This window comes from Aquila chrysaetos, chromosome 12, assembly GCF_900496995.4.
Source record: "Aquila chrysaetos chrysaetos chromosome 12, bAquChr1.4, whole genome shotgun sequence".
In the NCBI taxonomy this organism is placed as follows: domain Eukaryota; kingdom Metazoa; phylum Chordata; class Aves; order Accipitriformes; family Accipitridae; genus Aquila; species Aquila chrysaetos.
Window position 1 is genome coordinate 40,517,500 of NC_044015.1, and position 27,909 is coordinate 40,545,408.

Consider the following 27,909-nt stretch of genomic DNA (forward strand, 5'->3'; position numbering starts at 1 on the left):
ATTTAAATATCTCAATTCTTCTTCTTGACTTGGCCAAATCAGGAAGCAAAGGGGCGAGGGGGCATTTAAGATAAACCTCGTTTGCCTTGTGATCGTTTGACATTTAATTATGTGTGGTTCTGTGATTGCTGGAGAAAGCTGTGTTCGTTTCTTGTACCAGTAAAATGTTCCATGTGGTAAAAATATTTCAAGATGTGAGTTCTGTTGGTTTATGAACTGCTTGACATTTTGTCTGGTGGATCTTAGGATTTGAACTCAAAATTAACAAGCATCAGGCACTCAGTTTGCCTCAATGTGTTTTATTATGAAATTTTGAGGCTTTAAATTAGTAGAGGGGGAAAATACATTTGCAGGCGGTAATTATGTGTGATTTGGAGCTCTCTGAAGGGTATATATTGTAAAAGAAGGGATGTATTTCTCATTCCCCTTCATTTTGTAAATTATGCACCACCAATTATTTAAGCCAAATTATTTAGCTTCCTCTAGCCCTTATTGCAAGGCAGTGGCCTGCAGGTCCTGAGTCAATCTGGTCTTTGAAATGCTTCTAACGTAACGTTAATAGTGGAGGATGCTGTTAGCCACGCTAACTGTGCAATTTGTCAACCATTCCTTTCATTTGCTTATAACTTTGCCAACCATTAACTATTTAGACTGAAATTTCCCATAGTGGAGTTCTGCCACAGATGGTTTTTCCAAATGTTTTTGTCTGTATTTTGTTAATGTTTTTTATGAACATGTGTTCATAATGTTTTATGTTTATGCATAAATATGTTTTCTGTGCTTAAGTATGAAGAGAATATGTAGTTCTGAGTACTTTAAGGCAAGGCTGACTCTTTCACATCTGCCTTCCCACCAGGGAAGGAGCAGGACTTTCTGGTAATCCAGGACACGTTGGAGAAGACGAAAGTCAAAGGGCTTGCGCTTGCTGGTGGGAAAGGGAGAAAAGCATGTAGTCATTAAGCAGAGAATTCCCAGTTCACAGCAAATTGCTGAAAGAAGGTGTTGACAGAAGGGATGTCTTATCCCACTGCAGTGATGCATCCAGGTGCCCGTGGCAGGTCTGCAGGTCCGGGCTGTGCTCCGGGAACGTCCCGAAACTGCGGAGAAGTGAGGGCAGTGGTTCCCCCAGACAGGATGCCTGCATGTTTCTTTACTTGTTTGGCAGCTTTGTTTGGTTTTTCAAGAAGTAAGAAATAAATATGTGGCCTGGAAAAACCAAGTTAAGGCCACAAAGCTAAACGCTCAAGAATTAGGAAATGCCAGAGAGAAGGCAATCGGACAGTCTTCATTCAGGCCTCTTACAATATCCTTGGCAAGCAGCCTTTACTAACCTACAGGGTAGATTTTTCTCTAGGAACCCAACCCATGATCACAGGAGAACACAGGGTCACACTTTGTTGAGGTTGTGGAAATGTTTTTTGCAAATGATCATCAGTGATATATTCTTTGTTCTCTCCACTGTGACCCCAAGGGTTCAACTGATAAAGCGCCCATACGTTGCTATATATTGCACAGAAAGCTATGTACCTCCAACCAAAACATAGATAGAGGGGAAGGTACACAAGAGATATTGAAGATAATGTAATTTTACAGCAAATTGTATCTGATCTGTGCTGAAAAATAGCCCCCAATAGCTTCTTTTTGTTATTCCTAATGGGAGGTTTTGTGTAGACTGGTTTCTTATGATCAGGGTGATTTTTAACCCATATTTTGGTTAAGCTTTCTCTCAGCTGGTAGTTCAAATGCTCCTTTTTTTTCAGTAGCATGTGCCCCAGGTGGGCACTCTCCAAAACCTTGGTTTGACTGACGTAGCTAGGAAACAGAGAAAGGTGCCTGGTGGCAGCACGGACTGCCTGCCTCCTTTGTCATGTGCTGTCTTCGAAACACTCTCCCTGCCGGGTTGTATCAGCCAGGGTGGGACATCCAAACCCGGTGTGCTGGCTCTGTCGGAAAGCAGCAGCTCCAGAGCTGGCAGAGGTAGAACTTGCGGCGACTGCCACTGTCCTGGACGTTGAGCCATCTTGTTGCTGGAAGCAAAGCTTACACTTTCTGTGCCGGTGCCGAGCCTGGCCTCTACGTTAGTAATTAAACCATTTTCCGCGTTACTTCCATGGCACCTGCTCCTGAGCTATATTGTCAGAAACAGGTAAAATGAAGTTACAGGCTTCTAATCCACCTGGAATGTGGCAATTACCACTCGTTGGGCTGAATCCTGCATTCCTGGGGGATTACCGGCCCCTTTGCTCGAGCTGATTAGCATTTAGACTGCTGTAAGCTTACACACCTAAACACGGATTTACATATGTGATTAAAATGCATTTGCTGCCTAAAAAGCTTAGTCAGAGGGGCGGATTCTCCCAGTGTGCCCACAAGCAAAGTAAAGTGCACATGTTTTGTCTTGTCTAAGAGAGAAGCAGGGTCTTTAATGTGGGAGCTGCTGGTTCTACTAAAAGTCTTTGAAACTCTCACTTGTATAAAGCCAAATACGCTGCAGCGATGCTGACTTGGTGAGTTGAAACCTCAGAGGAGAAAATTAGGCATGCACTTAGTTTCCATTTCTTTTGCAAACAAGCATCTCAAGAAATCAACATCCACTTGTCTTTGCTGCAGTCAGTCATGAGGTCACGCAGGCGTCCCAGTAAACTCATTTTAAAGCCTATTAAGTTCACCACATGAAAGTGGTTTCTAGCCAAATTTCCCAATTAAATGGCTGTCTGCATTAAGTGGCTCTAACTCTACCTGCTGCCTTTTGGAAATGAGCATGTCTTCCTCAAATACGTCTCCTGTGTTTGGGAAGGAGGAATAGCTCGTAGTCTTGCTAAACAATATTCTGCATTTTGAAGTAATTACTTAATATGGTGCTTTCCCTAGCTCGGTGAGTTCTGCAGTGATTATCTTACAACTGAGCCCTATTCAGGTTTCAATTTCTATTAAATAAGCTAAATCGACAGCATTAAACAGTTGCCTGTTTATTCTTTTTAACAGGAAATGAATTTAAAAGAGATGCAGCCACCCGTGAAGAGCTGTTGAAAGCAACGATTGATGGGAGGGAGGAGGTGGTTTCTCACCAAAACCTTAAAAAAACAAACAAACTGTGCATAAAAAATAAAAAATAATCACTTTTAAAACAGGGGAAATTTAGCTATGAGCATTTCTCTCCCTTTTCCGACTGGTAAATCATGGCGTGCAGAGGGAATGCCATGAGGGAAAAAGAGAAATGAAAATGTGATCCAATAAATACTTAATTATATAAGGAGAAATAAGTGAACTTCAGGGGGAAAAAGGGGGCTCTGGTGGTAGGAAAAGGCCCATCTCCGGGGGTCAGTGGCAGGATGCGAAGCCTTTCATCCCCAAGTTGCTAGTTGAGATTTCCCTCGGGCTGGGGGAGCCCGCAGCTGCCCAGCGGGTGGGAGATGTCCAGCGGGGACCATAGCTCATCGCTTCGCGAGGCTCCGAGAAGTCCCCCTCCGTGTGTGCTCCGACATGGCCCCGTTGCACCAGGCTTTGTAACCACTCCTGACGCTTGCCACGGCATGGCCGTTCACTTTTGGTGGCTTAAATCAATTTCCTTATCCAGAAATTGTTTGTCATCGGCTGTGGCAATAGGTGATATCTGAGGCAAAACAAAAGGCCAGATGCAGTGGGGAATTCACAAGGATGCTCTGCCCTCGTGCTGACTTTTAGGGTCCATGATCTGTTCTTTAATGCAACTCTTTTGGGGGGTGCCAGCAGGTGAGGGAACAAGACAGGCGGCCCCGAGCATTTTTTAATCGTTATTTCTTCTGTTGTTTAAGGCACTCTGGTTTTTCTCATGTCTGCTGCCTGTGCATTGCCTTCCCTCTCTCCCCTTTCACCAGGGGACAAGCTCCTGCTCCAGCTCTTTGAGAAAGCTTCCAATTTACCTTGAGCTCTTCTTTTCCCTGATCCTTACTTAAAACGGTGAAGAGCCCTTCGTTCAGCTGCTTCTCTTCCACAAAAACGATTGTGGAAGGGTAGGCTTTTCCTTCCGTCAGAATTTGGTTTATTTACAAAGAAATAGATAGGCCTGAACTTGAATGAGAGCCTATTTACATCTGATACAGTAGAGGAATTGTTTGGGAACTCTTCATCCTTAGGCAAAGATAATATTGGAGTCTTTGCCAAGAAAGAGTCAGCTTTGAAATATTATTTTCTTTTAACTGTGAGCAGGATTCAACTTCAGTGGACGTTCACTCTACAGGACTGATAAGAGAACGATGCCGTCACTGCAGCTTCGCGTGATCACGTCCTCCCGGTCCCCTCATGCCCACCTGCAGCCTCCTCAGGAGCCCGTTTCGTCGTGGCAGCTCCCTGACCATGCACAGGGATGTGTCCTGGCCACGGTTGAGCCAGAGCTGAGGACACTGGTGCTGGGGTGCAGCATGTTATCTCATTGCCAGTACCTCCTCTTCCCAGGAGCTCTTCACTTGGTCCTTCAGTTTCCAAAGAAAACCTATTAGTGTGAGTTTTTGCAGATACTGCCTTTTTTCCTTTCCCTTTTCATGGCTTATCTGCTTTGGCAAGCAAATATAAAACATTAGAATGAGTCAGGTCTTGGGAACCTTTTTCATTTCCAGACGTCCATGGTCCCAAGCCCAGGCTTTGAGCTCCCCACTGCTCACAGCCTCTCTGTGTGGCATAGACCTTGCGGTCACTGCTGCAGCAGCACTTGGCAGTCTCGTGGTGCTCCAGGTGTTATATGGAAAGCAAACATTCTGCAGAGAGCTTGGCAGCAAGAGTCAAGATTTTACAAAACGCACCCCAAGTCACTCAGTGGTTTAAGGTTAAGCTGGGATTTATCCTTAAGTATTCAAAGGCATATCAATACAAGGATCACCTATAGCAAGCCTGGGAAGGTCTGGGGATCCAGAGCAGAAAATTACTGGGGAAGGCCAAAACAGAGAATGGGAGAACTGCAGTATTTGCTCCACTACCCTGTGCGTGGGACTGCGTGTCATTAACTTCTTGGAGATCCTTGTGTGGGCAGAGTGTCCTCCAGCAGGGTGGGTTGCACGGCAGCTACAGCACAAGAGGAGGCCACAGAGCACAGAAAGGGCTGCAGGACATCCCGGTGGGTACACACTGCTGATGGACCCTTTGGGTCTGGGGGCTTCCCGAGGGGAGAAGCAAGCCTTGTTGTCCTTACTGATGAATCCAGGCTAAAGTTGTCACCTTGGCACGTCTTTCCAGGCAGGGAGATGACCTGGCTATGAGTTCTTATAGGGAAAATCTTTCTGATGTCCCAGGGAGAATTTGACTCCTAGGCAAACTACATCTTAAAAAACATAAACAAAACCAAACGTGGAGAAAACCAAGTGGATTGAGGCCTCCTAACTTCAGCCCCAGTTCTTTAGAGATTTCCAGATTTTCTTTTGAAATCACTGGATGTGAATTTGATACACGTGGTGAAAGGGGAAGAATTACAGCTTTCACATTCATGCACAATTTACCTTTTTATTTTCCTTTATTATCTGGGGGATATTTGGTAAATCAAGCTCCCCTGATGGGGCTCAGGATTCTGATTCTATTTGTGGGGTCCTGTTAGTAGTGAGGCAGTAAATTACTGCTACTTTGTTTGAAAATTTTTTTAGCCACAGTACATTAGCTCCTTTTGTTTGCTTTTCCACTGACAGAGTGTACGTTTTTATTTGAGAATTTGTGTTTCTTGAATGTTTCATTTATAAATAATACAGGGTGTGAAATTTGAAGGTCACAGAACACAACTTGAAAAAGAAACCACCCTGAGTAACGTTGGGCATTCATGGCAAAAATCTTTCACAAAATGCTTCACTTACGTTGGATTTTTTTATATAACCTCACTGCGTGCAGCAAATATCTGACCATTATACATAAGGTAACTATATATAATAACCTTTTCCTGGCTCATCCAGCTATCTTTGTTTATTTGAAAGATTGATAGATCAGAGGGTCAAGGGACGTGTTTTATTGTAAGTTTCTGTTCCAAATTTCCTGACATTTTTGGTTTAAAAAAAAACTAGACCTTTAAAAGGCACAGAAAGGGCTAATAAGAACCAGATCCTAAAGTGATGCTATGTCAAAATGTCAAAAATAACAGCTTTTCTTTGACTCTACAGCATTAATCTTAAGGCACATACCTTTCTATACACCCTTCCTTTAATAGCTTGAGTTTTGTACATGGCTCTTTACTGCAGAGCCGCTTCTAAAGTGACAACAAAATCCCTTGATGGTTTTCAGTAGTTGGGTTTATAGCTGGATGTGGACATTTGTTTACCTATTCCAAATCACTTTTTTTGTGATAAAGTTTAGAGGCTTCCTACCTGTGCTATAAAATGGGTTCCTGAATAAAGAAAAGCTTCATTTCCCCTTGCCAGATTATAGCGTCAAAGCTATCACCAAGACATCTGTCCTTAAACCTGAAAGTTGACTCATAAAAGGAGAGGCAGATGCGAACTTTCAAATGCATATTAAGAATTCACATAGGCATGAAGGGCAGCGAGTTGTCCAGTTCCTGTCCAAAAGCAGTGGGATTCAGCTGCTCAGCCCCAGATAATTTTTTGGAAGTCCGCTGGCATCCGTGCTCTGAAGGTTTCCCTTCAAAGCCCTCCCTCCCCTATGGCCCAGGGCAATCTCTAAGCTGCTAATTATTAGAAAGTAGCAATTAATTCTGAGAATCCCAAATACAGAGAATGTCCCACATGGACATCTGAAAAGCAGTAAAGCTTCAGGCAATGGTCAGCCTGTTTCAGTTCAGTAAATTATCCTTGGGTGGCACTAAACCCTCTACACAGTCTCGGGGAAGAGAAAGCCCAACACACAGCTGCACCGTGTATCCCAAATTGAGTCTTGCACATACACATCGCTGAAGGAACTCGTTTGAAAATAGGCTGGGCAAGCAAAGGCAGTAGAGTATTTCCTTTTGTCCCAAGACAGTTGACATTGAATATTTCCACTTGATTGCCTGGACTTATTTAACTCTGATATTCTTCATATGGGTTGCCAAATCACGGGCTGAGTGCGGTATCCCTTTCCTCCCACTGTCATTCCTCTACTTTTATTCATTTAAAATAAGTGAAATTCCAGCCGGGAGTCTTCCTTTTGCGCTTTTTAATAACAAGGGTGTGTTGATCAGACCCACAGACCGGACCTGCCAGGAGTTGTCTTCTTTTGTGAGTTATGGGCAGATCAAGCAATCAATGGTTAATCCTTTTTCCAACTGAGAAGTATGTGCTCTGTCTACGGCCACACTTCTGTCAGAAAGCCTGCTGGTTCCTTCTTTAGCTTAAAACTCAAGTCAATTGATCATACGGAACAACCAGCAAACCCCTCCAGCGTCTTCAGGCTGGGTGGGCTCTGCATTGTTGACTTTCTCCAAAGAGATCAATTCCATATAGAAAATTTCCAAAGGTCTGAGCTCAATGGTGGTACTGATACCTGTGAGTACGGGGGACGTCCAAGTGTAGCATCAGCCTGGACTAATGTGGATAATCGAAAGCTCTGAATGAATGAAAATGCTTCTTTCCAGACCTAGTATATTAAATCAGACAGACTGTGTCAGACCCTCTGATGTGCCTGACAGGCTCTTTCCCTTTAGACAAAGGTTATCAACTCTTCAAGTTACCAATCACTAAATGTTTCTGTCTTGCAGTCACTGACTGAGACACTTTTTGTGTTTCTTCTTGCCAATGTATGTTATGACAGAGAACTGGTGAGCTGCTAAACCTTTTGGTGCAAAAAGATAAATGCAATAAGCAGTCTGTAAGACTGGTGTCCCAGCTGCCTGACTCCAGCCGGGTCAGGTGGTTGCTTTACGTGCTGCAATGCAGATTTGAACTTTCAAATCCAGAATTAAAATTATTCTCTAGTCCAGCAGCTGGAAATGGTGTCCCCACAGCTGTAGGTTTGCTTGAGAAAAGGTTTGGAGATGTTCCCTTCCAGAGAAGTGTGTTGTTACACATCTATAATGGGAAGTAACTTGGTACACCGGCCTCTCTGTTGCACCTGGATTAAAGCTGTTTTCAGGCTTGCGACAGCTTGAATGGAGACTTTAATTTTAGCTTTTCTTTGAATATTCCGAAAGATCAGAAGGGCATAAAGGAAAGGATAAATGAAACAATTCTTCTCATAAAATGAACATTTCAGGGTCTAATCCTGCATCCCCATCGTGCTTTAAACACCTAGTGAAATCAGAAACACGTAGCACACACAGTGCTTGGGGGGAAAAAAGGTCTCACTGTGGCCAGCAAAATCCTCCTCCAAGCAAAGAGGGTGTTACTGCTCTAAGATGTGTCTTTGGTAATTTAAGATAGAGTAACCATGTGGTCACAGAGGAGATTAACATTCCTTGGCCAGAAAGGACGAGCTCTTATTTTGAAAGCCACCTGGGTTCCACTTAAAAGTAGTAGAATACTTCAGGATTTATTACGACCGGGCAGACTCCTATTTAACAATGTCAAGACAGAGCTGTGGAAACACACACACTTTTCTTCTTTTGAGACACGCAACACACTGCATTTTGTCCTTGCACAGCTGTTGCTATTCTGTAACATCAAACCAGCAAAAAGCTTGGCCATGAAGGATACCTAATATTTGGATTTTATATGCAGTGTCTCCAATTTATGCGCTTAGAATCATGAAGATGACTTATGATGTGTTGTGTTTGCATTGGCAACGGCTCAAAACCAGAAATATATTTCAGGCTTGGCTTTCCAGATATTATCTCAAGTCATTTAAAAGTTCATTATAGGGCACCCGCTAGTGCTGCTATAGTAAAGGGGCTGTCAGCATTTTTCAAGGGTTTATAACTCAGCCATTAAAAAAAAAAATCTCTGTGGGCTGAAACTTGGCATTCAGGGTCTAGACCCAGCAGTAAATTGTTTTTACAAATTAAAAAAAAATCGGTTTGACTATTATTAAATTATAGGTGGGCTAAATTTTATTTAGAACTTTTTCAGGCTATTCTCCCATAGTTCTGTAAATTAAAATGTTTCCAAAATGTTTTTATAGAGTGCTACTCTAAAATATGGACCGGCTTTTGTTATGTTCTTGAAACCCTGAGATTTAACTTAAAATATAACAACAGTGCTTACCCCAGCATAGCACTTTTCACCTTCAAAGTGCTTTACGAGCATTATCTCATTAATGTACATAGCAGCCTCCCCATGATGTAAGAGGGATTATTATCCTCACTTTATAGCTGGAGAGATTGAGCCAAAAGGTTTAAGGCTGTTTTTAAAAGGACTTAGTTGCACAAATCCCATGTGAGCTTTGATTGGCTTTGGGTGTCTACTTCCCTTTGGCTCTTCTAAAAATCACAACTGAAGTGATTCACCCAAGACTACTCAGAGCCAGGATTAAAACTCAGACTTTCCAATGGCCAGTGCCACTAGACTGTTTAATTCTAAGAAGCGCAGTAATTATTTTGTACATAAGAACCACCGTGTTTCTAAGAAATTATTCTTTAGGTCAGAGGGAGTCAACTCTGGGCAGCTGGGGAGCTCGCTGATGGCAGGGAGGCTGTCAAATGAAACATGGTAAAATACGGCGTGTTGTAAGACCGTGGCCATGCGACACAGTGTCTTCATCGTGTGTGCAAGCAGCAGGCTCATGCCTGTTTCATCGGCCCTGTTCGCCTCCTGCTGAAAGCACAAAAGGAGGTTTTACTCCCATTTTTTTTGGCCTTTGGTCCCAGAAGGAGGAGATGTTAATGCTGATAGCACCAGAAAGTGGGTGAAGGGGGGGTGACCTGGACAGAAACCTGGTCACAGGCAGGAACTATTTTATATGTTCTTTGCATAGTTGTTCTTAAAGGGAGAGGATGGTGGCAGTAGCTTTGGAGATTTGATGGGGTTTGGTAGGTGAGAGTTAGGCACAAGTATTAAAAGTAAAATTGGGCTTCTCTTTGGCTGCTCCATGCTGGGCAAGGATAGCAATGGATGGCTTTTGTGCATGCCAGGCAAGGAATGCTCATAATTTTTATGCCTCAGTAACAGTCCAAGGTTTTTTGGAAGCACTGTTAGACATTAATCTCATTTTCAATTACAGAACTGCTTTGTCTGTGAGAAACATCTTCTCATGAATGAAGCTTGCAATTGCTTGAAACCTGCCCTGTTTAAATCTCATCTCAGGTGATCTGCTTGATCTGATTTATGATTTGGATGCAAAATTCATGGATTTGAGGACTAAGCTAAGCTGAGTTTAGCAGATACATTTTGCTTTAGTGTTTTTTAGTAGTTCGTGGAGGAAGGTGGAGAACACTTAGAGGAGTCAGAAGCACCTGGTGCTGAGCGGCTATTTCTGTTTGTACCTATAGACAAGGTGCACCATAGCTCTTGCATTACAGCCATACTTTTTCACTGACTTACTGTTGCTAGTGATACTTTAAAATCCTTCTCCAGCCTTTGGAAACCTGCCCTACATCCTTACTCCTTTATTTGCCACTGCTGTATACCATAGGACCTTTAAAATATTTTATTTACTGTGGTATTTGTCAGCAAGACCATCACAGGACTGAGGCCATTCTGTTTTCTGACTGTGTTATACTGTAGATGTCTGAAACAGTCTTTGAAATGTTATCAGGAATTATATAACTGACTGTGGTATAGAAATGTTACATTGGATAATTAAATGCGGTTATCCAGTTCCATGCTATTAGTGCGATTTTATTAAACCCAGATTGTGGAGAGAACCCAAGAATACGTGTGCTGACTTAGATTATGCTTCCCAGAGCGGTTATTAAGATAGCAAGTCAGAAACATTTCTAGTCTTGCAATGCAGCATGCAGAAATGGTTCTGGAGAGCTGAAAGGCCAGTCTGACACCCTGGCATCGGACCCTGTTGTCTGCCTTCACCAAAGGCTGGAATCTCTGCCCTTTTTACCCCATACATAGATCTCCTAACTAATTAGATCCATGGGAGGATAGGTAACAGTCCTATTTTGCACAGTTTCATACCTGCACGTTAAAAGGCTACTCAATCAGTGAAAAAAAAATATGTGTGTGGGCAGTGCCTTTGTGCTAAACGTTAATCCTACTGGCTCCTCAAGACCAAATGAGAACAGGGACACCTTGTATAAAGTGCCATGCAAATACAGGGTAAGAGCTTACATGTTAAACAGGTTACATACAAAGGAAAGAGATATTGATATACTCAGAACGTAATGAATGGAGTAGATAGTGAAGACATGATTAAAGTAAATAATTAGGGAAGTGAATTAGTTAGGCAAGTTAGGTGGCTAAGCTGGTTTTATACGTGCTAGAGATTTTTTTCGTACTATTAGGCAGGCTTATTACTAGAGTTAACAGTAGATGTACCTGAGAACAGTGGAGCATAAGCAGCATAGCACAAGTTTACGTACCGATAGGCTTTTCTTGACCTCCCGGGTTGACTCGGAGAGCGCAGGAGCAGAGTACAGCCTCTGGATTTCTCATTCCTTGGCTGCCCTGCTGAGACAGCCAGCAGATGATAATGGGGTTTGGCCAGTAATGACCACTGTTAGATTTGAACCTGTGACATGGAGATGAAAGCCTGCGTATTCCATTCCCTGTACCCAATCCATCTCGCTCTCTGCTTTTAAAGGATTTAATTAAATGTTGAATACAGTTAACTAGAAATAGTCCCCTTCCTGAATGATGCAGAATGAAATAGCACTTGACAGGAGAAGGCAGTGCTCAAGAATGGATTAGAAGAGATTAATTTTGCTAAATTTTGATTTAACATTCTCTATCTTAACAAAAGAATTCTTGAGCTTCTGCTTGCACCTATCATGAGACCTATTTCAGATAAACTTCAGTACTCTTAGCAAGGGAAATACTGAGTGAGAAAAAAGTCTCCATCTCCTAGATATGATCCTTACTCCTCATCTATGCAGTTAGTGCTTACAAAATCCTTGACAACATACTGTCTACACTGCTCTGCAAATCAATTAAAAATGGCTCTAAAATCTTCACTTCCGAGTGATTCATTTCATATATTCCTATATTCTGTGGGTCCTAACATGAGCAGGGGCAGCTCTGTACAGGCATCAAAATGAGCAGCTAGGTTTCTGATATATGTTTTTCACGTTTATTGGTTAGCAAAAATGAAAAATAAAAGAAAAAAAGAAACGCAATGTTACCTTCTTTTTCTGTGTTGAATGAAGCCAAATAAGATGAAGTTGAAAAAGTAGAGAGAATCTGTGGGTGTATGAAGGAAGAGAAGTTTTCAAGAAATACAGCATTACTATAGTGCAATGGAAATTCCAAAATTTCTTCCTTTTATTACCATGCAAAACTATGAGTCATATTGTGTGCCCTGAAACATCAGTTAACAAGTATTATCATCTTCTACTAAACCTGATAGCCACTTCCTTTGTTTTCCTTTCAAAGACAAGCATGAGCTCTCTTTAAAATGACATTTCCTGAGCTGGAGTTCCTTATTCACCCTTTTTTTCTTTTTACGTGACAGATTACTTCTTGACGCTTGATGAACCTATGAATAACATAACTACCACCCTTGGCCAGACTGCAGAGCTGCACTGTAAAGTCTCTGGCAATCCTCCTCCGACAGTCCGTTGGCTGAAAAACGACGCGCCAGTTGTCCAAGAACCCCGGAGGATCTCCTTCCGTGCCACAAGCTATGGGTCTCGACTGCGAATAAGGAACCTTGACACTACAGATACCGGCTACTTCCAGTGCGTTGCGACTAACGGCAGAAAGACTGTTTCTACAACTGGTGTGCTGTTTGTAAAATTTGGTAAGTTTTTTCCTTTTAAGCTGTTCAAACTGTTACTTAGAAAAACAACTCTGGAGAAAGGTGTGTTTATCCACTGAAAATGAACGCACTGATGTAGTAGTATCAGCCGGTCTGATTCAGCCTATTTCTGGGAGCATCTCTGGGATGGCAGTTTATCCTCCCTGCCTGTTTGCTCTTCGCTCAGCTGAGATACCCGTGTTGCCAGCTGTAACAGCGGCTTTTACTATATAAAAGCCTACTGGAAGCAGGACTGAAACACAGGGGTCACTAAATGGCAATGTTCATTAATATGCTACTTGAGTGGATTCAGACCAGAGGAGTAAAAATATTTTGTTCTCAAGTGCCTGAGTGACCTCCTTTGTCTCCAGTAAGTGAGAAATTTCAGCTTGCAGTGTAGATTGGGGGCATGTTGGTGATATATATGTATACCTGTCAGGTAAAATAAGCACTTTTTCTTCAAAGTTTCTATTGAGATAATTGCCTTCAAAGCTGATCTTACGACTGAGAAGATTCCAAACAAGAAACAGGTTTTGTGTGTCTTCTCTTCCACCTCCACACTCAGAGGGAAATAATTCACTGAGATGAAGATATTTGCAAAGTCCTAGTTAATCCTCTTAGGAACGGGACAAATAACACACAATGAATGATATATGTGATGAGTTTCATAGTCTTTTTTCATAAATCTACATTTTCTAAATTCTAATATGAAATTAATCATTAGGTGTTCTCATAAGACAGTTGTCTTTTAGCTTGTATCTGACATGTAGGAGATTTTCATCTGAAAGATGATACTTTTGTAGAAGCCTCTGTAGAAAACGGAGAGTATTTTTCTTTTTTCTGACTGGAGCAATATTAAATCTCACAGTTTGGTTTCTAGAGCAAATACTCATTAGTATGAACTTCCCTGAGATCTGCTGCAGCCGACTCTTCAGTCTGCGCTGTGCCGGTGAACATGCACTCGTGCCCGTTCAGCCCTTCCAGTAGTTGCCAAAATGCAAGCACCAAGGGCAGTAACAGCGAAACCCTCTCAGCCAAACCCCGCTGAGGTCACAGCGAATTTGATCAATGCATCTGAATCAGGCCTAGGTTGAATTCCTTGACAAATAATGAAGATTGATAGGGGGAAATGATGCTGTTTTCTCCCAGTTGTAGTTACAACTCCTGTACAAGCCTCCTGTGGTTTGCTGTGACCTTTTCCGTGATGGCCCAAGACACAGTTGAAATGCAGGATGAGTGCCTCACCTGTTCATTGTCCTCATCTACGGCATTTGCAGACAATCACTGCTACAGGATACAGTCTTGTCTTCGGTACAGAGAAACTGCAACTTGTCTGTTAAACTACATAAACCACATCCAACATGACAGACTGTTACTTTTATCTTTTAAAAGGTTTTCAAAAGCTTCCTGCTTGCTACCTCACCATAACTCATCACGCTGTTTTTCTTCTGTCACTTTTCCAGGTCCCCCGCCAACAGCAAGTCCAGGATCATCGTAAGTTGTTTCATGTCTGTTATGTCGATTCATTAATCTTGCATTTCAGCAGTCAGAAGTTCATTTTTCATTTCGTGTGACAGGAGCACTTTTACATTCCACTTTAAGTCAGATAGTATGGTAATTTATTATAACTGAATTAGCTGTCTTGTAGATATATTTTCATGTTATCATGTCAACTCCTATTTCTTACCCTAGACTTCTTAATTTCCAATATTATTACCTTTAGATCCTCTGGTGCCTTCAGTCTTTGAACTGATTTCAATATACCTACAGGTATGAGTAGAAACTGATCTTCGTACATGTCACGGCCCAATCCGTAAAAATATTTATCACTCTAAGTAGATTTTGCTACCTAGGGGCTTCTTACTGAATTTAAGGGGACTGATGGTCGTAAACTGTATCTGTATCTATCTGTACCTGTATTAGTAAACTGTCTTAAAACTGAGTTTGTAAAGATCGAGTATGTGGGTGGGGGTAGTGGCTGTTTTTACAACAGCTCCCTGTATCCTGGAGCTCAGGTTTGGTTCCTGCTGCAGGGTCCAAGCTGCTGGGTCTGAGCAGTAGCCACGTTGTTGTATCTTGGCAGTGGAGCTTTTGTCTTTGGTAGCTTTTGAGAATGTACATTTATGTTCCTCTCTAGTTTCAAGATACATGATCAAACTTGCTCACCTTTTATAGTACCTTATTGTTTTAAAGTGTGATCTTCAACTCTTCTGAAGTTTGAAATTGATTTTGTGATAGCGTGTCGAGCTTGTTCACATCTTACGTGCATGGTACAATCCTGAAAACCTGCCTCTCCTGGTGAGGGGAGCTGCACCATTAGAAGAGAAATACAGTACCAACTAAAACATAAAATGAAACTATTAATATGATTACAAGGGATGCAGAAGCTTGGGGATGTGAATGTTCCTGACTGTCCTTATAGAAGATTGTTCACAAAGTATTGCAGAGGATATAAATTAGGGAAGGCATCTGACCACAAAAGGACATGCTAGGATGCCCTCTAATGGAACATCATAAAACGTGTTTTTGTCTTCCCTGTTGAAGGTACCTGACATGAAGTTACTGAGTTTGTTTTTGGAAGGGGAACTCTGCTCGGACTTAGGCTCCATTTTGTGATTGCCGTGTTCTGGGGAGGAAAGCTTCATGGTGCTGTGGGAAGTGGGGGCTGTTGTGCTCTCTAGCAGTTTGGAGACTTAATTAATGAGTTGAGAAGATGTGTATTTTGTGTCTGCTTCCACCTAATTTGGGGTTTCTGAAATTTGTAAGGTTAAGTGACACATCCTTGGTGGTCAGAAACCCACGGGAGAGCAGTGTAAGCACAGAAAGCAGAGAGCTGTGCTGGAATTTCACTGTCTAGGCCACTCAGGATTGCCTCACTTTTTTAAAACAAAATAGATTTGGGAACCTTTCCCCATTTTTCTTTCTGGCAGGGTTTTGGGGTTTTTTTGCCCCCCTGCAAAAAAAAAGACCACAACTTAACTAGCTAAAAGCCTCGCCCAGTTATGGAGAAGTAACAGCAAATGGTCCCTCTAATACAGTGAGTGTTGGGCTGAGCTCTAAGGTGATGTCTATACAGCATCATCCAGACCATGAGAAAAAAACAAACTAGTGTCATGAGTGCTAGTTTGGAGACTAAGACAGAGAGACACTCTGCCTGAGCTAAGCACCCTTCTTCTAGCTTAACATGGCCCTGTCTTATTCTGCATGCAAAGCCCATACATCCAGGGAACAAACAATCCCTATTTTCTGTATGCACCATATCAAACATTAAATAGGCTTTAAAGTGACTTAATCCGAGATTTTCATTTTGTTTTCAGCATTCTCCACCCATTGGTATACATGTGTACAAACACAAAGAATGTGAAAAGGCGAAAAAAAAGTGAGACATCCTCTTTAATAGTCCTCTATAATAGTTGACTTTATAATTGTGCCTTATAATTTTGTAACCAAACAAGATATTTAATCACTTCATTACCCTGGGAGGTTGTGGGCTCTGTCTACTAAGAGGTCACATTGTACTAAACATTAGAGAGAAACATATTGAAAGAAATGTGCAGAGGGATCTCTGTTTTACTGAATGGAGAACATTTACATTCCTGTAGGAGCTAACCAGATTTAATCTGTGAAATGAGAGAATCAGGAAGGAGCTTATGACAAAGAAATGCTAAACTTGGAACTCATACTAAATGAGAGTAAAAAAGAGGTCACTGTACGTCATCTTGAACCTAGTTCATATCTGCTGCCAGTGGCATGAGTGCAAGAGCCTTACGGATAGCAGGAGCGGGTTAGGTCCAGCTGTGTGAAGCAAAATTGCGAAGAGAAATTGCATGTTGTGGAATGCAGGAGGGAAATTGCCTTGAAATCTGTTCCTTGCTGTTTGCTGTTCTTTCCATGCAAACAATATCTTGAGTATTGTATAGCCCACTCATGCATAGCCTTCTCCCTGTACAAGTTGGCAAACAAATTTGTAGCTACGAAATGACTGAAAATTCAGTGGAAGTGCCTGTGGTAAGAGTGAGCCCACATTATGTAGGTAAGTGTCACAAAAAAGTGTTTGAAGGACTACTGGCTAAAGGCAGCAGTACTCTTCAGCACAGGGGAACAGAGCGTTTTGTACAGCTCTGCTAAATTTTCTTGTCTGAAAAACAAATTTATTTAAGTTTTTCTAGAGATTAAAACATAATTTTTCTGATATTTTGATTGCAGATTTCTTCAAATATGAAGATAAGTTGGAGCTTGCTCCCTGTGAGACCCTTCGAACGCATCAGCCCTCAGACTGTTGTGTTGTTTCATGGTCTCGATGCCACTTTAGGACTCCTCATTGCTGTTAGATGGGCAATAAGTATAGTCATGAGAAATACCTGCTTTTATCTGTGAAAACCAACCCCATCTACGCCAGCCTCAATTTTCAAGTTCTAGGGTGACAGACATACTACATGGTTGACCTTCCTCCCCATCGCTGAAGACTCATGGAAGTCCTATGGGTCTAACACTTTCTTCAGGAATAGTCCTGGAAGCTGGGTCATAAAATATCTTCCTGCCATTTTCCCAAAAGTTAGGGCATTGATCCTGGTGCTTTGGCTAAACTGGCTGTGGGTCCGTGGGTTCAGCTGATTTTGGTTCCCCAAAATACCTTCACGGGAACCTATGTCTCTCTTCCCTTGCTGTGCAGGCTGACTGCTGGTGTTGCTCTGAGCAAATGGACACTCACCATACCTCATCATAGGGACATATCGTATTATTTTACAGCGGTTAAATGAAGGCTAAATGTGGAAAGCACTTGGAAGGATGTTGTGGAAATGAAAACTTGTACTTGGATAGTGTTTGACCTTATCAGCATGAGTTTCTTCTCATATGATAAGGCAATGAACAAAATTGATGGCAAGTAGCAGCCTTGTTCAGTGGGTGTGTTTTTCCCATGTTGTCTTTATCAATCTACCATGAGTGGAAGGTTCTGTTCATTTAAGGATTTAATTTGAGGATCATGTTTTTTAAAAAATCCGTATGCTCAGCACTTTTTCTTCACATAATTTATAGGTGCCGAGTTCTGCACTGATGTGATGGCAGAAAAATAGATGGGCCAACCGTAGCTTTAAAATAAAAAGGTTAAATGGATGACTTCTGTAAAAGAAGACAGGCAATGCTAGATAACATAATAATTCATGTGTGTGTTACATCCTTATTCTTTCTGCTTTCCTTAAGCACTGTTATAGCTAGCTAGAGCCAAAAGTCTGATTTGCAAATCAGTCTGAAGCAAATGAAAGAAAATTCAGCAGAAACACACTACTGCAGTCCATAAGGAAATCAAGGACCCAAGGTATTGCTGCAGTGTAAAGCACTGGCTGACCTGAACGTCCTTCCTTTAACTCCCTTCTGTTTGGCAAAGGTCAGCTTTAAAGCCCTTATCTGTGAGGCCGTGGAGTTACATTCCATTAACATGCACTGCTGCTCTGCATCTCTGACATAGCTTGAAGAAGCTTCTTTTGGTTAAAAAAAAACCACAAAAACCCCCACACTCCTGCTTTATAAATAAATGATTATTTTATCTTTTGTTTTGCCGGAAGGTGCTACAGATACAGCGCCAGCTACAAGCAACTGAGTGAGCTGTGGGGAGAGTGCGAATGCCTCTGTCCCGCGGTCCAGATGCGTGCCCAGGAACCTGGGCGGCTGCGCTGGCTCTGGCTCTCGGACTACTGGAATAGTTTCCCTAAAGTGGATGGTGTCAAGGGCACCTCCACAACAGGCAGGACTCTTGGGGGGGGGCCTCTTCTGGCAGATAAGTCAGGTCCTGCTGGCTCTTGGTGTAAAAGGCCACCATCAGCTAATTTAGCCCCTTCTTTTTCCCATGGAATTTATGTACGAAAACTCAAATTGAATTGATTGAATAATTTGAGGAAGACTGTAGGGAGCATTTTGCTAGCTAACTCATGTGTCAGTGTATACTTGTGCAGTGCATATTTCTGTGTGTATGTATATATTGTACACGCATATATATGCACCGCTGTAGCCATCGCTTCTAAAAATTTCCTAAAAGACTGTAACTTTAACATTACTTTTGAAGTTCCCATGCTTCACATCACTTTGAAACTCACTTTTTATCCATCATCCACGGCAAGGTTTGGCCGTTTAAGGACGTAGAAGTGTGTATCTTAACCTCGGGTCTCTCTGCTTGCTACAGAGATCAAAATCAGAAAGGGCTGAGGTCAGAGCGCAGCAGATTCCCAGAGATGAGAGAATTTAATATAACAATAGAGATACTCTGGCCTGGAAAATGGTTGTGCGCCCAATCTTCTCCATTATTATTGTCCTTTTTTCCTCATTCTGTATTGTTTTCACTACCTGGAGCAATGGTCCTGTGCTTGCCCTGAACTTCACCCACTCCAGGAGAAATCCTAGGCGCAAGTCACTGAAATTAGAGGAGGTGGAGCACACTTGCACTCTGTTTGAGAACTGCCACAAGAACTATAGTGGGAAAGAAAACAAAACCACTGTTTTACATGGTCCAGTGTGAAAATGAGCTAGACAAACCCTGCTGGAGTGTAGTCCAGTGAGAAGAGTTCAGGAAAATACTCTGTATATTCTGTGTTGGAAAACCACACACAGTTTATTGTGTTGTGAGTATGTTTCAAAAAGGCTTAACCTGCAGATTAAATAGTTCACTCAACAACACAGAGTTTTGACTTTATTACAGTGGAAACACCAGAAGAACAGCGTGGCACCTCTTGGAAGTATTCTATAAGTTCGTAAGATGTGGTGTTTTAGGTTTTAAAGGAGAAAAATGACTAGCTCATCAATATTACTGCTCTTGGATGTGCAGTGGTTACTGTGCAGCAGAGAGAGGACAGCGTGAATGTAAATCAGACTGGGTATGTATACCATGGACTGGCACCTCCTGAGTAGAGTGTATACAGCCCTTGTGTCAGTGTTGCTCTTGTACAGTCCTTTTATTCTTAATGTAGCCTTTTCTATATGTATAACCTAAACATGGTATTGTTTTGTTCTTTATTTAACCACTGGGAATGAGGAGAGGAGAGGAGGTAAAGAGGAGAGGAGAGGGCTGTAATTTTAAGGGGCATTTGATTCATAAAATCAAATGGGGTTTGTGATTCCCAGAAATAACTTGCAAGGCTTGTGAAACCACAAACCCCAGAGGGTTCTCCCATCCTCTTTTTCAGTGATTAAGGTTTTTTTTTTTTTTTTAGTTAAACACATCTGGGTTTTTTAGTAAAACAGATCTTTTATACAGTGGCTCTGTGTGGCTGGATGTCAGCATGGTTCCTTCAATGAGAAAACGCATAACCACTGGCCAGCATCCAGGTGAGACTTGGCCATCTGTGTATTTGATTGTGGATTTCAAAAAGTAATAGAGAGACTTTCCCCTTTTGGCCATAGAAGCTAAATTTTATAGAAGAAAAAATGCTGATAAAGAGGCAAGAGTAGATTCACCAGAGAGCCGCTCCTGCAGCATCCTGAGACCGACCTCCCTGCTGCTGCCCGCTGCCTACCCACAGCACCCAGCACCCCAGGGCTCCTGCGCCCGGGCTGGGCGCCAGGCTTGGCCCCCAGGATCTTGGTGAAGGAGGAGTATTGATTTCCAGTCCTGTAACATGTTTTGTGGCCGTCCCAGAAACTACCTTCCTGTTGCTTAGTGACGGTGGAAATTTTGAATGAGGACTGAATGCAAGTCCCACGAGTTTTGGCGCAGGATCTTTTATAGCCCCACTGCGTGTTGGCACAACAGTTTGTACTTATGGCGCATAGGATCTGAGACGCAAACTTGAAGTGGGATATTCTATGAGGAGGCCAATATAAATATATCTGTGCAAAAAAATCACGCGGTATGAAGATGAAGTCTGAGTGGCTGATGCTGACAGAAACCATGTTACGTTCTGTTGCATTACTTCATTTGAGTGAAAATAATACTCTCTTAGTTTTGCCAGAGTCTGAGAGTCAGATTATCTGCTGTGAGCATGCCAGTCGTGGAATTGAAATGTTTCCAGGGAGAGCTGGACTTGTCCTCTTCACTGGGTCTTTGATCTGGTGCACGCTTATCTGTTATGACACTGTCTCACCTTTTCCTTTGTTCTGATTACTCCGCTGCAATTTTCTTTGCAACATTCCTGTAGCATCGCGCGCAGTAAGGTGACTGCTGAGGCACCAGGGTGTACGGTTTAGGGTTTTAACGACAACGGTTTAGGAGAGGGCATGCTTTTGAACTTTTCTGAGCAAGCAAAAATAAATGAAAACCTCTGGGTAAATGTAGTACAGGGTTTAGGAAGCCATATTTGTCTCTTGTATTACATGAATTGGCTACAGACAGTATTCTGATGCATTTTACGTAGCTAAATATACACATGATCTGAGAATGCCAGGATCCTTTGCCTCTTTACCTGCTCTTATCTCCCAGACCACATATGGGAAACTGAGCCAGGGTAAGATTAAACAGGTGTTTCAGTTGCTTTAACTGCAGTGGTTTGTGCTACTTTAGATGCACCTAAAGTCGCACTGGTTACCTTCTCTGGGTTTGACACCCTGGGGTGATTTGCCCAAGCTATTGCATGTGTAGCCTGTAACAAAATAGAGAATTGAGCTCTGTCTCTGGAGGCACAGGCTAAAACCTGTGCCGCTGGATTATTGTTCTTGTCTGCTGCGGCTGTGCATCGTCCACTGGTTTTCTTGTGAGCAATGCTGCAAAAATCTGAGTTCTTTGCCACAGAGCTCTTACCCCAGCTATTACTAATGAAGTGGGTTAAATTGTATTTTGTTATGCTGTGTTAAGTCTACAGAAAAGAAACTGGCCTGTAGTTTGGAGAAAGATCGACCTTAGAAGTGCTTTTCACTTTTGAAAGGGTATCTGATAAACACTTTTACAAATTTTAGCTGAAGTGTTCCACTCTTATCTGCCTGTAGTGCAAACAGAAAGCCCTTCTGTCTTCATGCAGCACAAAGGAAAGGTATGACACAATATGGAGACATAGTTGTATTATCTGAAAACAAATTAATTACACTGATGTCAATATTTTTTTAAGTGGGGAGAGAGAAAGGAGTAAAGTACATCATGACTTGGACATGGGGAGCCAGAGTTCCCTAATGCATTTTTGTAATACATGGGAAAAGACAATGTGCTATGAAGAACAGGATTTGTTTTCATCCTGCGCAGGATCACCCATAGCAACTACATATGCAAATAAATGTTTAGTATAGAAATGGCCTTTGTGGAATGCTACAGTATTTGGAGAGTATTTTGACTTTTATGTCTACAAGGCTTTAATACGACCCAGTTGCATAGTCAGTAACCCCTGACGTTGCACACAGGATTTGTAGCAAGACTCCAGGAGACGGGGGGAGTTGAAACCTTGAGCCCAGCATGTTGTTCACCTCATCCTGAAGCCAACTTGTCTGCTTATGAGCAGCACTGTTGCCTGCTCACCCCATCTTTTTCAAGCAGAAGTCTATGCAGGCAGCTTAGTGCAGCATCCTGCTACACCCAGCTCACTTCAGCAGCTGCTCTGTGGTACGTAAGGGTGGGAACACAAGCACTGCTCTTTCATTTCTTGGCAAAATCAGTTCTCAGCTCTGCGCGGGGGCCTTCCCCAAGAAGTGGTAACACAGATCCTTGTGCTAATTCCCACTGTGCAGCCAAACAGAGAAAAGAAGTAAGTATGTACGGTGCGTTTTATACGGTGAAAGAGTTTCTTGACGTGCCCACAGAGGTCAGGAGGAGGCAGGCAGTCTGGATTGTGCGTGTGTTACAACCCATGGTGGAAGTGAAGATGAAAAGATGAAATTGTTTTTACTTGCTTAGGAAGTGCTCAGCTTTCAGCATTTTGGAAATACTGGATCAGGTCTTGTGCCTTTTTATGTTTAGCTCCTTTTTAGCATGTTAATTTAGCCTTGCTGCATTAGTTCAGTTGCACCGAGCTTGTTTGACCACGTTTGATAAATGCTGAGGACAACACTGAAAGGTGAATTTACACTGTCGTTATAAACTAGGTTCAGATACCTTATTTGACATTTTTTAACACTGTGGATCTAGGAACATTTCAAATCCCATGCAGGAACCTTGGGGAGCTGATACATAAAGTGTGGATAGAGGATAGATTTTCCTTTCTCTAATTGGTGATCTCAATTGTCAGTGTTTATACAAACACTTAAAGAAATCCTGTAATTATATAATTTGACCCTGAGTTACAGACTATGTGCGTATTTTCCTGATTTGTTTAAAAAGGAGCAAAGTGAGGATCACTTCGAAGTTTCTTCAGTTTGGCAACAGAAAGGAAAAAAAAAAATCAGGAAAGGCTGAAAAGTTGCATTACTTACCCTGATCCTCTCCTGCAGCCTTCAGGGTATTGTGTTTATGGAGATATTCTTTAACTGCTGCAGGAAAAAAAAAAAAAAAAAAAAGATCATTACGCACAGTTGGCAATCTGTGTCTGACTAAGTCTGATAATAAACTGAGTCTTGTGAGTTAAACCAGTCAGACCTGCCAAGTATTGTTCCTATTAATGCTATATATCCTTAACGTCACACAGAGGCCTTTTTCCCACTGAACTCCCTGGCAGAAGTTGTCTGGGTAGGAGTTCAATCCACCCCAGGACAGAGGGCCCGTGCTACTAAGCTCTACATTAAGGCTGCAGCTAAGACTGGTTGGAAAAAAGTATTGGATTTGATTAAAAATATTGAGCCTTCAATATTTGGTTTTATTCCATGTTGAAATGAAGCTGAGACCATTAGGCATTTTTCTCAGAAAATAAATGTTGCATAGCCCCTAGCCCAGCATATACTCACTTGAGAGGAGGAAGACACTGGCCCTGCTTTGGAGCAGAGGTATAACCTGGTTTTCCCATATTTCATGTGGTCATTCCAGATAACAGCTATTTTGAGGCCAACCCAAAAATTCCTTCTGGAGCTGCTAAAAGATTGCAGCAGCAATTTTGTCCAAACCACTGTGTTTTTGTGAAACATTCCAGTTTTCAGAAGTAGATGTTTTCTCTCTAAGACAATTTTCATCAAAAAAATTCTCATTTAGCTCTAATCATAAGAGCAATTTAAATGACTTACAAGGATTTCTTTGAGCCTGAAGGCTGTGAGGCAAATCTGACAATATTACAATTAATTTCACCCTTCCTGGACCGGGTCAGGTTACAGTACTGGCTAAACACAGCCTGTCTTTGTGCTGCTTTATTTTGGAAAGGACCTGCCCTGAATGTATGTCTTGTCCTCAAAGAGGGCAAATAAAAAATTATATTTTAGACTGTCTCTTATTCACATGGGATTAGATTTGTGTTATGCTTGGACAACACAATATCTTAAAGTTTCTGGCAGAGATTATTGGTCTGTTGTTTTATTTGCATATATTTACAACACAGTACCTTCTTCAATGGCTCTTCATCTAAGAGTTGCTAAAATAGAGATGATTACTGTTGTTTTGGGGAGGAGGGGCGTATTTTACAATGCAGCCTGAGTGCCAGAGCCTCCTCCCTCCCAGTCCCAGGCTTTTGAAGCTTTCTGTGATATTTGGGGGTTTTGCCAGTGTATCTTAAGCAGTTAAAAATAACACAACAAGAAGCTAAACGAACCTTCTTGATTTCTCTCCCCACCAGCCTGCGGTGGGATGACTGTCAACGAAAGACTTTGGTGTTGCAGGAGAACACTTTACTTGAGTTTCTCTTGTCTGGCTGTTGCCTCATTAGCACTATTGCCCAGTGTGTACAGGTGCTACCTGTGGGGAGGTGGATGTAAAGGTCTTTAGATGTAGGAGGAAAGAAGGGAAATAATTGTACATTCTGTGTCATGTACTTACGGTATAAAATGATTTCTAGCTGTCATGGAATGAGTTAAATATAACTAAGTCAGAAAACTGACAAATGAAACTGTGAATCAGTCATCTTTATTATTACGATTTTCTGAAAGAGAAAACTGAACTTCTGTCACATGGAGCAAGCGTGTTTAAAAGTCTCGTACGGTCTTGTTTTACTTAAAAACCTACAGCTTCTGGGGGTCAAATGTCCTTACAGCACTTTCCTGGGCTTCTGGCAGTTTGCACAGCCGCGGGAGTTGGTCACACGTAAGGGCTGAAATAAAGAAATAGTCAAACATTTCAGAAACCAGTTAATGTCTGAGGTCATCTCCAAAGTACAGTGAGATTCCCGTATGCTGTAAGGCCTTTAATTATAAGGGAAATCCTATTTAAAGGCCTATAATGTTTCTGTGGTTGTAATAAAATATCCTGCATAACCAGGTAGTAAAACCTCAGTGGGCAAATCTCAATCTTTTTCTCATTTTGTTCTTCTTTTACTTTAGTGCCCAGCTGTTGTTGATATTCCTTAAACAAATCTTCTGCTATTTTCAGTTTGTGTTGATGGGGAACCAAGAAAAGGAGGAGCAAGGAGGGATCTGTTGGAGGTTCATCAGATCGTAATAGCATGCAATGGCTCCACTCTGGGCAAAACTTCAAGCAGGTTTTTGTTTTATCCGCTAGCTGCCAGCCTCGCTATCAGTGGGCTGAAAAGTGAACTAGAGATGTAACATTTGAAACATTAGGGTAGTGAAAGGTCCGGTTGCTTGTGGTAGGAATTATTGAAGAGAACAAAAAATAGTAATAATAATAATTACAGTATTGCAAACAAGGCATGGGTACTGGAAGGGGGAGAGGCAGTGTCTGTGGCCTCTGTGCAATGGATTTGTTTCCTGTCCTAGGCTCTCTCTAACCCACATGAAAAGCTGTCTCTGTCCATATGTAGCCCTCTTCTTCCTGCCCCCCTTCCCACGGGCACTTTATGCTCCTCCTTCCCCCTTCAGATGGACTCGGCACCGAGCCTTTGCTTTTTCCCTAATGAGACACCCCAGGACCGGGACCCAGAGCCACGTGCTGGACTGCTACGTGTGCCTCCGAATCACTGCCCGGGCAGCTGCAAATTTTCCTTCCGTAGCCACCCTCCATGTATCTTCAGTTCTTCTGATTTCATAAATGGTTCCGTGATTATGGGGTGTTTCTCCTTCCACCTCGAATAGCGTCCTACCTCCCTTGGACCGGCCCGGTGTGCCTGCTGGGAGCAAGCTCCTCCGCTCCCACGGGAGGATGAATACAGGCACGCTTCAGGCATCCCCACCCTTAAACGGGTCTCTCTTGCGAAGACCACCTGAAAATCAGCAATTTAAAAGGGCCACCCAGTGCCATTGGCAGCCACGCTGTAATCAGCCAACGTCAGGAGTGTTGTGAGCAAGAGCCCTGTGATGAAGGGGCTGTGAAAGCTCACGTGAAGCTGGAGGGAACAATCCTCACCCTGAACTAACAGTGCGGCCCCTTGTTGCAAGGACGTGTCAATCACGCCAAGCTCAACTTAAGAGTTTACCCCGGGCTTCCGCAGCCTTTAGGAGAACCAGTGGTTTCAGTCTTGGGGCAAGTGTTTATTCAGTCTAGTAAAAACATTAAAAATGGGAATAAATCTGTATTGACCCAAGGTGCTTTCACTGCTGCAATACGGTGTAAAACCTTCAGAATGAGTTTTCCTATAAAGATAACATCATTGCACAGCCCGCCTGTATGTAGTTACCTACTCAATCGCAATTTGTGTTACTTCATCGCAAAATCATTAAGTGTGAGGAGGAAGATTATAAGGTGTTACATTATTTATCCTGATAATTAAAAACACGCATGACGCTCTAGTTTTGGCCGTTCAAAGCAATAACCCTGGGCAACTTCAAATACTGTAAAAGGAGTTAATCATCGATTTCAGAATGTGTCAAGTTTATTGATCTTGTTAACAGGAAAATATGTGTGGTTACCTCAGTGGGGAAGGAAAGCAGTTATCATCTGACCTGTTATTAGTTGGATGCTATTATTGATGCCTGAGCCAACAAAGATCCATGTTAAGCAAAAATTAATCGCAAATGTTACCTTGCCATAGTTTTCCAGGCAAATTTCTTGTGTCAGTAAATTTACTTTAAATAAATAAATTTTCTCTCAGTCCTGATTTTGCTCGAGATGAATGGGCACATTCTTTTGCCAGAGTTCTGCCCTGCAATTAGCACCAAGAACACTTAGCAAGATGATCCCCTTTCAAGGTTCACAGCTAGTTTAGAGATTTGGAGGTTTTAGAGGTGAGAAGAGACTGTTGCAGTCCTCCATCTAACCATCCCGGGGACTACACAGGCTGTAATACTTCTCTCAGGTATGTTATGTTCCAAATCCAGTGGTTTCGAATTAACTAGGGCACCTCCTTGGGAAAAAAAAAAAGTGTCATGTTGATTTTATGTCTTTAACTTCTGAACATGCTTGTGCTGTGTCACGTCAAATGCCTTTATAAGATTCTAAATATACAAACATTGTTGTCTTTACAATCCAACTCTTGACTTCGCCAAAGCGCATCTGAGGGGGTCTCTTTTCCGTAAGCTCCCGGGAATTGCCACCAGCTCTGTTACCGCCTCAAGTCCTCTGGTGTTTGGGCTTCGTTTCAGCCATTGCACTGTTTTGTCTTCAATGGTGTAAGGCCGGCAGACATGGAATCACTTGGGTATTTCCACGACGTGTGTGAGTACTGGCAGTCCAAGGGCTGCCAGGCACTCGGTTAAGTCAACAGCCATGAAGAGATCATGGAAACGCTGTCTTTTACAATTCTTGGATGCAAGCTGTCTCAACGCACCTATGTTTAAAAGATCTGGTGTCAGTAGGTGCTATCTAATGTCTTCTTTAGTTACTTTTGGACTAGAAGCTATTTTGTTGTATTTATATGATAAATGAATAAATAAATGCATTTTCGCTGCATTATTGTTGACAGTTCCACCACTTCCATCTTGTGAGAAATACGAATTGTAGCAGAATCTCTTAATCCTGGACTTAAAAGCATAGGAAAAAAAACTTTTCTTTACTGTTTGCAGCTATGCTAGTTTCAGAAATCTCCTTGTGTGATTTTAGCATCTAATGGTAAATTTTAGCATTTATTTAAAATTTGGTGGTGTCAATTTTTCCTCCTCAATGCATGCAAATTAGCCCAGGCACAAGTAGCAGATGAAGATTTGGTCTCCTGTGAGTGTACTGTCTTTTGCAGATTTGAAGGGAACAAAAGATAATGAGAGAAAATATTATTTTAGCAATGATAAATGTGAAAGAATGATCTGGGGAATGTTTGCTTTGTGTTAGGAGCTGTGTTTGGGGCAATAGTTGGCATCAGGAGCTGCGTC

At 42.1% G+C, this 27,909-nt stretch overlaps 1 protein-coding gene across 2 annotated transcripts in view; it reads left to right on the forward strand.

Annotated features, from left to right (window-relative positions):
* The window catches only part of ROR1 (receptor tyrosine kinase like orphan receptor 1), a 173,070-nt gene that overhangs the window by 117,298 nt on the left and 27,863 nt on the right, over positions 1 to 27,909 (forward strand). For both annotated transcript variants that reach the window (XM_030033854.2, XM_030033855.2), the window contains exons 3-4: positions 12,442 to 12,729; positions 14,190 to 14,220. In XM_030033854.2, coding sequence (XP_029889714.1) covers positions 12,442 to 12,729; positions 14,190 to 14,220 — 319 coding nt within the window. The remainder of the gene's footprint in view (positions 1 to 12,441; positions 12,730 to 14,189; positions 14,221 to 27,909) is intronic.